At 32.6% G+C, this 11,999-nt stretch overlaps 1 protein-coding gene across 1 annotated transcript in view; it reads right to left on the reverse strand.

Moving 5' to 3' along the window:
• LOC111694015 (uncharacterized protein DDB_G0283357-like) overlaps positions 1–11,191 on the reverse strand; it is a 15,277-nt gene extending 4,086 nt beyond the window's left edge. Inside the window, exons 1-12 of the mRNA XM_023460524.1 lie at positions 11,188–11,191; positions 10,945–11,091; positions 8,179–8,321; positions 7,005–7,177; positions 5,777–6,047; positions 5,566–5,697; positions 5,325–5,495; positions 4,750–4,910; positions 4,420–4,667; positions 1,834–3,789; positions 1,616–1,738; positions 729–896 (exon numbers count right to left, since the gene is read on the reverse strand). Coding sequence (XP_023316292.1) covers positions 729–896; positions 1,616–1,738; positions 1,834–3,789; positions 4,420–4,667; positions 4,750–4,910; positions 5,325–5,495; positions 5,566–5,697; positions 5,777–6,047; positions 7,005–7,177; positions 8,179–8,321; positions 10,945–11,091; positions 11,188–11,191 — 3,697 coding nt within the window. The remainder of the gene's footprint in view (positions 1–728; positions 897–1,615; positions 1,739–1,833; positions 3,790–4,419; positions 4,668–4,749; positions 4,911–5,324; positions 5,496–5,565; positions 5,698–5,776; positions 6,048–7,004; positions 7,178–8,178; positions 8,322–10,944; positions 11,092–11,187) is intronic.
• Positions 11,192–11,999: the final 808 nt, after the last annotated feature.

Genomic DNA, 11,999 nt, shown 5'->3' on the forward strand with positions numbered 1-11,999 from the left:
CGGAAAAAATTGAATATTTCAAATGCCGCTATACGGAGCTAGGGTGCAATATTCCGGTCGTAACCTACGCCATTTTTTAGCTTTTGGCACACCAAAAAACACCCCGAAGTTTAGAAACGATCGGTGTTTCTCCAAGCGAACCTCAGCTATTACAAAACTCGAAAAATGGCGATTTTTGCGGTTTTTAGCAATATTCAAACGGCTCTATATCAGTCAATTTTGAAGCAATCAAAATTCTGAAAAAAGCAAATTAAAGGTCTTGAAAAGACCTTTAATTTGCCGGTTTCAAAAGTTAAATTGCTTCAAAATTGACTGCTGTAGAGCCGTTTGAATATTGTTGGAAATCCACAAAATTAGCTATTTACTTGAATTAAGCTCGAGATGTGGCTATCGTCGAAAACCTCGGGGTCAATTTTTTTTCAAAAAGTACTTTTTCAGACGAAAAAAATGAGCCCAACTACGTCTCTGAAAAGTCAAAACTCCGCTTTGTAGAATTTTTCGAAAATCGACAAAAAACAGCGAAAAAAACCACGTTTTTCGACACTCATTTGTCGCTTGGCACCTCCAAAAATTTTTTTCCGGGCTGAAACTTTAGGAAAAGTCTTTTTTTATGTTGTTTAATAACATATCTTTTTTTCAGATTTTTTTGAAATACCGCCGCGCACACTTTTTTAAAAAAGTAGGAGAATGACCCTATAGTAAAAAAAAATTTTTGAATTATTTTTTACCAGATGATTCATTCGGTCTTTTAGTTGGACCCCGATAGGGAGAAATTTTGTTATTCGATGAGGCTATTGTTGATCCAATAAGTGGAGAGTTTTCATTTTCATCATTTTCCGATGGTTTTGTGTTGTAATTCGGTGATTTGGTTGATGGTTTATTGAAAGTTGTTCCAACTTTAATCGTGAACATAAGGTAAATTTAAAAAATCTATCGGACTCAAAAATTGCGAAGTATTAAGCGTAAGTGCTTTTATCCCCGACGGAAATTGAGTTAAAAAAAATCGAACCGAAGTTCTACAATAGTTGTGTTTATATTTTGTCAAGTTTGCAATGAAACCATCAACTTTTAAAAAATCTTATGATTTTTTATAAATTCTTACAACGTTTCGTAAACTTTTATAAAAATTCGTAATGCATTGATTACTCTAAATAAAAGTTTATAAAACCATATAAAATTTTTTAAATATTGCACGCAAATTTCCGTTGGGAATGTACCACACGAATGAAGTGTTAAAATAAGTTAAGTTTTTTCTTAAGCTGAATCTATATTCATCGAGAATTATGATTTTGATAGATAAAAATAAATAATTTTTGTGAACTGTTTATTAATGATTAATCGATGGTATGATAATTACCAAAGTAAGAATTGTCATAAAAATTGTTTCCAACTATGGCATTGAGATGATTATGGGTTCTTCCGTTATTTGAAAACCCAGATGGATTTTGGCTGTGCAATAGTAAACTTTTTTCAGCTTGGTTAGTGTACTGGTTACCCGTATGTTCGCTAGATGATAGGCCCACAGATAGATGTGAATGGTATATTATCGCTATATTAAGTTCAATTATTAAAAAAAATCTGCATGTTAGTGATGAATTGAATTTCACAAACTTACAATTCACAGTCATTTCTTGATTATTAGCAGGTGACAAAGTATTTTGCTGGTCAATAAATGGCAATAAAGTAGATGCTGGATAACCAGCCTCACCATTATACGTGGAATTATAAATATTTGGACCTTTTAAACCAGTAAATTTGAAGCATATAATGCACATTAAAATCACTTTTTAAATCATTTGATTAAATAAATATCTACATTATATTTATATGTACCTGTATAAGCAGTAGGAGAGTAATCTGATGTCGTAGGTCCTCCTAAGTCATTTTTAGAATCTGCAAAATCTGCTGGGTTTTCGGTCATTTCTGATTGTGTATATTCAGTTTCAGCAAAGGGTCCAGTGTTATAATTATCGGTAACACCACGACCATCATAATCCCTTGAAGTGGATTCCTGATCAAAGTCGTCAGTGTCTTGATTATTTAACAAGTCTGAATTGGAACCAATATTAGGTTCGGGAAGGGAGGTTTGACCTTTAAAACTTTCAGGTTTTTTCAATCCAGAATTATTTGGTTTTTCATTTTTTATTGGAGAATAATGTGGGGTTTGATATGGATTATTAAATTTGTCTTGAGGTTTTTCAGCATTAAAGTCTTCATAGTTTGATTGAGGTTTTTGGGGACTCAAATAATGGTAATTGGGTTTTGGTTTTTCTTTATTGTTATCTGGTTGTGAACTTGGATTATCGTAATATTGACTGTCCAATTCTGGTTTTTGAGCATTAAAATCATCATAGTCAGGTTGAGGTTTTTGGGTATCAAAATAGTCGTAGGGAGACTGTGGTTTTTGAGAATTCAAGTTTGGGTTATAAAAATTATCGTCAGGTTTTTGGGCATTGTAATCTTCATAATTTGTTTGTGGTTTCTGAGCGTTATAGTCAGCGGAATCAAATTGTGGTATTTGGGGATTATAATAATTATAACCAGACTGTGGTGTTTGAGTAAAAAAATTCTCAGTATGAAGCTGCGGTATTCGTGAATTATAATCACCATCAAAAAACTGTGGTTTTGGAGCATTAATGTTTTGATTATATAAATTATCATTGGGAAACTGTGGTTTTTGGGCATTGAATTTTTGATTATTTAAGTTATTATCAGGTTTTTGGGCATTTATATTATCATAGGGGGACTGTGGTTTTTGAGAATTTAAATTATCATATGAAGACTGTGGATTTTGAGCATTTAAGTTTTGATTATAGAAATTATTCTCAGGTTTTTGGGCATTTAAATTATCATAGGGGGACTGTGGTTTTTGAGAATTTAAATTATCATATGGAGACTGTGAATTTTGAGCATTCAAGTTTTGATTATAGAAATTATTCTCAGGTTTTTGGGCATTTAAATTAACATAGGGGGACTGTGGTTTTTGTGCAAAAAGATCGTCATAATTTGGTTGTGAATTTTGATTGTTTAAATTTGCGTAGTTTGCTTGCGGTTGGGGAGCATTTAAATTTTGTTCATCAAAATTTGATTCTGGCATTTGGGCATTAAAATTTGCATGTGTAGTATGAGGTGGTAGATAAATTGGTTTAGGTGTTTTGGATAAATGCCCATTATTGAAATTACTTGATCCTGGTTCAGGATTAATAAATTGTTGACGATCATTTGGATTAAAGGACGCCTGTTGATCATTTGGATTTATGAATTTTTGACCATTGTTGAAACTTGCTAGTTCAGGATAATCTTGAAATGGTTGTGGCTTGTAATTAGGTAATTGTTGCATTAGATTATATTGATGTGCTAATTTTGATCCTTCATTGTTATTACTTTGACTAGCATATGCATTATTTGGAAATCTGTCTGAATTTTGTCGATTGTAAATTGGTTCATCGAATTGATAATCAGTACTATAAGGCGCTACGTTATAGTCGTGCTGATTATTAAAATCTGCGGAATCATCATTGTTGACATCTTGAGCTCCGAAATTTGACGTTTCAAACGTGTTCAAATTGTCATTGCCAGCAAAACCTCCCAATCCAACAATTCCACCATGGGGTATGAATGAACCACTGTTATAATTATCACTTCCAAAATTATATACTTTATGATCGCCACCGTGACCATGACCAAAGCAACTTGGCACTTTCCAAGGCCATTCGCATATAAGTCGATGCTCATCGAAAACTAATCCAAATGGGCATCGGAACTCGTAAGGTACCATTTGCGGTCCTCCTGTAATATTTCATTTATCATTTTATCATTACAAATCATTACGATTAATTTCAGATGAAAAAATGTTACCAAGAATATGCTCACGTTGCAATATGATAATTTTTTATACCAAAGGGAGCTTTTTAATTTACACCATCCGAAAAACATGATTTTTGTGAATTAATTGTGACAAATAAAGATATAAATGACTATCAGTCATAAAAAAGTTTAGAAAGTTCCTAAAAATTTAAGGCAATACCCGAAATGACTCGCCATAAGCCGTATTGCCTAACCTATTTTAGACTTATTTGAAAAAACAGAAATATAAATCATTAGTGAATGATTTTTAATATTTAATTTAATATCTAACAAAAAAAACTTATGTACACTGAATATTCACTAGTACAATTCAGATCAAGATATTTGATTAAAAAATCATAGCTGCACCCGTCGAGAAATATACTATATTGTTGTTACCACGCATATTATCTAAGATGTACGCAAGACATGAAATAGCTTGAGTTAGATCGGAAATGTTCTAATTTAGAATTCGAATTTTTGTTCTCAATTTTAGGAGGTGGTTGAGAAAGTATAAGTGAATCGAAAATGCTCCCTTTATATACTCAGTTTTTCTGTGAGTGCGTTACTCACCAAGATCATAACAGGCGTAGAAAAATCGGCAATTATGATGATCAGCAAAGTAACCTTGGCCAGGACAATGGAATTTGCCCTGTGCCGGCTCGATTTCACTACTTCCGTGACACACAGATCGAGTTGATATTGATCCAGGCCATGCACACGTTTCTGTATCTTCATTAAAAGCTAATCCAGCCGGACAATCGAATTCGAATATGAAATAATCATCATCGGCTTGATTAAATTTTACACACCGATAAAATCTTAAACAAAGCATGATTTTAGAAGTCTTTAATCATTCATCAATAGATTTAAAAAATAAAAACATACGATTTTTTAAATTACCTGTTACAACTTCTCGGGTGAACAAAATATCCTTGTCTTGGACAGTTAAAGTATGTTTGTGTATGCTCTCGTACAGCACGAACTTTTCCTTCAATATCGACCACCCGTGCAATTCGAAAATCTGAAGATTGCATGTTACTTGGCAGGGAAAGTTCAGTGCCCTAGAATAAATAAAATTGAAAATGACATTTTAAACGAATGAATCTAATGATTGTGAAAATTATAATTTGTTCAATAAGCAGGCACTCTTGGTATATACATAATCTGTTGGGAAAAGTATATCTTATAGGGACTTGTTTGTTATCAACTGTAGGTACAAAGAAAATGTATGTAGTAATTCAACAAAATTTTTTAAAAATTTCAATCAATTGAAAAATTAGATCAAAGTTATCTTTGCTCTGTACTCAATTATTTCAAACATTTTCCTGGTGCGCATGAATAAAAGTGCAACTGATACTGTGCAATCTGTTGTACCATTGATAGAACTATTTATCTTTCGAGCTACTGCAGAGTCAGTGACCAATCACCGAGTGAAGTTAGCGCTCTTAGCGACTGCAAGACTTTGCAATTATTACCTTCAAATCATTCTCCAACGACGAAAGTACTACATCGCGAGCCTTTCTTTTCATTTCAGTGAATCCTCGTCGTGTTGTCTCGATTAACGAGCTTCCACAATCGTTTTCAATATCGCTTTCTACATCTCTTAATGCTAATCCGGCTAAATCTCGGAGAACTACATATTTTCCCTGTGAAAAATTAAAATATTAATCATTATTAAAGTTTTCCAGTAGGTTATTCTACTTTTATTGATTTTACTTTAATCTTTATTGATGTATCATCCTCGAATGATATCCATGTTGTATTCGCAAATGCGTATGGCGCAGTTAAATCTTCATCGCGCTCAATGGTCCATTTATTTTTATTATCTTTACCCAAGGTATCACACATCTAAAAATAGTTCAACACTCAATATCAAAATTTTCTATAGTCAAATAAAAATGTCATCCATTTACATGTATATCATTACTTTTTTGCGATCAATCACAGTAGGGTGTTCTTCAATTGTTGGAGATCTAGGAGTATTGTCCTCAACTTTAGCCAAAGTGAATTTGTAAGCACTTAATGGAGCTGATATGACAATTTTTTGTTTCTGTGCCCCCATGCCACTAATGAGATCGACCAAGCTGTCAGTGTTAAGCATATCAAAAAGACCCATCAATCGAGATGGGTGAAATGTTCGGTATGATTCATCGGTATCTCTTAAGTAATGCGTTGCAACTGTAAAAAGGTCAACGTACCTGTAAGAGAATAATATATTATGTCAGCTTGAAGCAATGCAAAGTTTAGAAAACTAGTAATTATTCAAATACTATCATACTGTATAATAAGGCTTACAGTTGAATTGTGGTACATTAAAAAAACATTGTTTGATTTTAAAGCTTAGCACCTTGAGTGAGTATATTTTTTACTGGCGGCGTAGAAAAATGTTTTTCCAAGCAAGCAACGAAAAAGAGTGGGTCTAACGAGGCGGCAATGGCGAAACAGGCTGGATTTACTGGACGACGAACGGTGACAAATACTTAGACATGTTTTTATTCGATCAGGGATGACACTTGTCCGATTCTCTTACCATAAAAAGTACGCGCAATAGCATTTACGTGCGTGTGTACATGTGATGCAATTTTAGTGTAATTATCAGAAGAGCTGCTATAGTGCTCGATGATTATTCGGTTGAAGCGAGCGTTCGTCATCGGCTGTGTATTTAGATTTATGTAGGGCAGTCTCAGTTTACGATGACACTATGCTACGATTATTTGCCGATGACATTGTGTTTGAGACTAAGCCATAGCCGGTAAGATTTATGATCTCTCGAGGAGCAGAATAAAGAAGTGAATTGCAATGATTACATTAAGAGTACCGTATGCCATGGGAATTTAAATAATTTAATGAACCATTTTATGAATCTATATCTATACTTTATATTGAATAATGAACTTCTTCAGTACTACAAACCGATTACTGAACTAAATGATCAAAGCACAGATTGAATAACTTGTATTAAAAGTATTCTAAACTTTTACGTTATCCGCGTGATTTTAATCACCATACTATCTTTTGAGTCAAATTCATAAATACCCAAACTATTAAAAAAATTAAATAAGACTTTATAAGGACGCTGAAATTTCAAAGGTACGACATGTTTTTTGTGTTGCTTGCAACAGTGCATAAATTATATCATAAATAAATCAACTTACTTAGAGAGTTCCTTGAGCTCAAACTGTTTGGCCAATTCTTCGGGTTTCGTTGGCAATGCCAGTAGAATAATTTTTTTGAGGCGTTTGCTCCTAAGGTCGTCCATCAATCTTTTAACGAAAGAAACGAGTTGGTCTTTGTCGATGCCAGTTACGTTGAGTTCGACACCGTCAACCTTGTAAATAAAAGAATAGATTTTTGATATTAACTGAGTATTGTTTTTTTCAGATTGATTCACAACACCTCTTAAATTTGTATAATTTATTATCTCACGAATTTTTTATGAAATATTTTTACAATAAAAAAATTGTTAAGACTCTTCATATTATTATTGAGTGCATGAATTATGGAACTAACAAATGGATCATAACGCTGTTCAAAAGAAAGGAAAATATTCGGAACGTTTTTTCGAATTGAAAATTTAACCGAGATACGATAAACTAATAGAAGAAAAATTCGTGTAAAATTGTTAACCAATAAAGCTGAATAATTGATACGATTGACTGAATCTATATCTCTAATATTGATTGATTAAATTATAGATAAACGCTAACTGATTTATTTATCAAGTAATATTTGTTGACTACGAGTTTTGATTGCACCAATACAAATAATAATTTGAGTAGTACGTTAATTGTTTCTCACATAAATGTACGAAAATTATTATGAATTTTAATTGTTCAGTCGTAATGCGTTTGATTAAAAAAAAGTACTTCGATCTCAAGGCGTCTTGAGCACTTTACTAGCTTTCATAGTCACACTTACGCTTACATAATATCTTCAGATCAGATCTTTATCTTTACCTCAAGTTTCCTCGTACGTGTCATGAATATTGTTTTCTACTCCATTATTGCCCAATTACATATAATATGCATTATAATCGTCGCATGCTGCCCGTATAAATACTTGTGTATTTTACAACTTGAAAGAAATTAGGATTTAAAGCAATTTTTCGACCAAGTGTGAAATAATTGTAAAGCTACAATGTGCAACACTCAGCAGTTTCTTTTTTCCCATAAGTCAAAAATTGCTCGACTTAACAAAGTGTCGAAAACGATTCATTTGAGTGTTCTTATATATTTGCATACTAGCTTATGCGTAAAAAATAATTACAAATGATACCTGAGATACTATCGATATATGCTAAATAATAAACTTATCCCAACAAAAACTTACCTCTTTTAAAATATTGATCATATTTTCCATAGCTTCTCGTCTCGTGTCCAGACTTTTTAGCAGATTATGTTTGTCGTTAATAGACAATACCACTTTAAGATCTGGATTAGCCTCTTTCGCTGCATTTTGCAGACTTTTAAAACCTAAATAATAATTTTTTATTTTTTGAATCATTGTCAATGAGAAAATTTAGTCTGAGCAAACAAAATTATTTTCTTATCATAAAGTTAACAGCGCCGAATCATAGCTACTAGCGTCATTTTGAAAAAAAATTACTCAATTTTCTTAGGTAAAAATAAGGTGTAGATTAAAGAGTTAATAACATTTGTAAAAAAAAATTGTTCACACCCTAAAAAAGTCCCGAGGTATTGTTGTCAAGATTTTATTTTATTTTCATTATATCTTGACTTTTCAGCGTTGAAGATCCTTGAAAACCACAGTTATACTATGAAAAGTCACTTTATACGCACTCATGGATTTTTTTTCGATTGACTACTCGGCTGCGTCAATCGATGTATCTCCTTTCTTGGCTAGCTCTTGTAAAATTCATCGACTATGTGATCTATTTATGTTGTAGCTCTTTCATTACGCAATTTTGAAAAAGAAAGAAAGTCCATTTTTTATTGAATAAAAAAACAATCAAGGCTAGAGAATACAGACATTGGAAGTTTATGTTCCAACCCGCATCAGTGCAAAGCGTCGTTTGATCAATTACTTTCAACCGCACCAGGATCGCACATACATCGCGCGCAGTATTGAAAAAGTGAATTTCGTAATTTAGTTAGTAGAAGGCAACATCTCTTCTCTCACTTGGGAAAAATATGAATAAATTTTAGTTCTAATTCCATAAAAATTTTGAGTACAATACAAGTACCGATATACCTGTAAAATGTTACTAATAAACATCGAGCGCTTTTCAATTTTAACACTGTATCATTATTGTACCCAAGAGCATATATATGCGCGAGCCCTGTGCTAGATATCATTGTTGCATTATTTTATTTTTATGCCGGCAAAAAAGTCATTAAAAGTTTCGTTTTGAATTTTTTTTTCTGATTGATTTATGGACCTAGAAAGTTAAGGTTTGGGTTAAGACCCATACGTATATTTTTTATTTATATTCTACGAAAAACAGCGTTTTGTGGTTTTAAGTAAGAAAACACGCGAAAATAGCTGAATAGAAGCAATTCAAGGGAAGTTATTTTCGCACCTTTCCATAGGTTGGTGAAGTATATTCGAGCGAAATATTTTCTCAAGGCTATGGTAATAAAAATATATGGCATATTTCAGCTTCTCAAGGATAATTTAAATAGGAAATTATGTCCAATAATTTAGTCTATTAATATAGCAGAGCACTTCCGAATTATGTATTATATACTTTACTTACGAGACACCAGCGTTTTAAAAGTGTGCAAGTTACAATTATTTCTTTTCATTTAATTAATAAATTTATACAAAGTCAGAATGAAAAAATCGTTCTGTTCACACGTGATTAGTTGAAATTTACAACCAAGTTATGGTCAACATAAGTTTGCTGTTGCGTTCTTAACTTATTATTAATATTTGTTAAGCAGGGTCTGAGAAAAAGAAAGTCAACAAATATTTTTACTAATGTGCCGCAACTTCCTATAATTTATCACAAACACGTGCCCGTGCGTATGTCCGCTTATAATATGGATTCTTATTACAGGGAATTTTTACGTTTCAATCCACCTGAGTTGGTATATATTCACGACTTTATGTGCATATCGCTGAAATTGTATATATAATAACTTCGGTGTTTGTGTGAGTGCGAGTGCATATATAAACCATTTGTGAAAGTCTACTGTCGGCAAATAAAAAAGGAGCTCAAGTTGGCTCTATTAAGCGCGATTACATCAAAATGGAATTATCCAATTCTCATCCGTCTTCGAGTATAAGTTTCAAGTTAGGATCTGGACTAGATATTTATAAAACGTATGTAATGTCTATCGAATTGTTATGTATGCTTTTAATTATCAAAGTCGAGATTGACGAATCTCAAGTGTAAACTTTTAGTTGACCATATTACATTATAAAATAATCAACATGAAATAAAATATAATGAAATATACTAGAGTTAGTGGTATGGTATTCCATTATGAACTAATTTCCGTGGCATCGCGTTACAGATGGACTTGAGGCAAGAGCAATAATTACTCGAGTTTTAGTAAGCTTGTAACTGAGACAAAAATTAAAACTAATCAATCATCTTTTTCTTTATTCGATTTTTTATGAGAATTTCAGTTAGTCCACTTGATATAACTAATTGAAAATGCAAAATAAGCAACTGCGACCGAAAAAATTTAAGATTATTTTTCATATATATAGAAAGTGACGCTAAAAAACAATTTTTTAATTTTCACAATGATTATAATCAATACTTCCAATACATTTTTCTACAACCTTTTTGTTATATGAATCTTCGTTGAATTCGATAACGCCCCCACACTTATAAAGAAATTACAAATCTCGTTTATAAATTCTATTTTTCCACGAAGTGCGGTATCAACTACTAATATGCAATTCTCTTTAATCACCGGTACGATGTAGTAAAGGGTTAGAATAAAGGGTAGAAGATAAATAAAAAGTATCAGAAAATTTTTTTATATAATTAAGAATGAAAATTGAGAGTTGATAGTTGACGGTACCTATGGGCGCGTGTGCACGGAAAGTTATCCTATATTATAACTGAGAATGTGTAAAAAAATGAAAAGAAAGGTATATTAAAATAATAGCCAAACTCACCAGAAAGATCCAGCTTTTCTGGGTTGTAATTCTGCTGAACGAGCACAGTACAGTGACATATGGCCGTTTCGATTTTGGCCGTGTCCTGAGTACTCGTGTAACAGACAATCTGTCGACCCGGTGAACCAGTGCTTCGTTGCGGGCATTCTGCAAGGATGAAAAATATTTTCAGTCGTTTCAGCAATATAAAAAACGTTCGAATAGATGAATATTGACAAGCTCGTAATAAAACAAAACTTTTACTCATTGTTTATTCTGATAGTTCGATGACGCATTTGAAATACGAATAGCGAAAAACCAATAAATCATTGGCGAAATTTTCTCTTACGAGTTTCTGTATAGCTCGATCAACTTTTTAGGTGAATTTAATTTTTGGCTTTATAGCTTGAATTGAATAGAACTTTATGGTTTTCATTTTGAGAAAGATACTAAGGTGACATAAAACTGACATTTATTTTTATATGACTGGGGCATCTGCTAAATGATATATGCACTGTAAGTTCGCGATTTTTCATGGGTGATAATCGTGTAATGTGTAAACCATCAATAATTCATATGCCATGCATTAAATGTATTGTCGATCGATTATCTAATGTGGCTCTCTAAAGCAAGCGAGGAGTTCCACGTACCTACTTTGGAAAACGAGAAATTATAAAGGAAGACATCGTGGTGTGGCGCGTGCGTTAGAAACGCGTGGTTAGTTGAGTGCGAATTGCATTGATATATGTTACGTTAGAATTTTCATACGTACATATAATCGCTTTTTGTTTCGACGAGCGCGCATACTTTCGGCAATTAAATAAATGCCGCACACAAACACGCGAGCTATTACAGTAAATATTTATCAAACCTTTGCATTTTTCATTTTGCAAGTGGTACCCGTGTTTCGTTAGAACTGGCATGAATACAAAGTGCAGCAGAGCGAAACAATTATTTTAGCAAGACTGCATCTAGATCACCAATTGCTGAGAATAATAAAAATCACAAACTGATTTCTGAAAAGTGATCATTGATGAGTAAATAAACTTTTTGAAGAACATGTGTATCAACTTGAT

This window comes from Trichogramma pretiosum, unplaced genomic scaffold (genome assembly GCF_000599845.2).
Source record: "Trichogramma pretiosum strain Unisexual culture from Peru unplaced genomic scaffold, Tpre_2.0 scaffold5, whole genome shotgun sequence".
Taxonomy (NCBI): domain Eukaryota; kingdom Metazoa; phylum Arthropoda; class Insecta; order Hymenoptera; family Trichogrammatidae; genus Trichogramma; species Trichogramma pretiosum.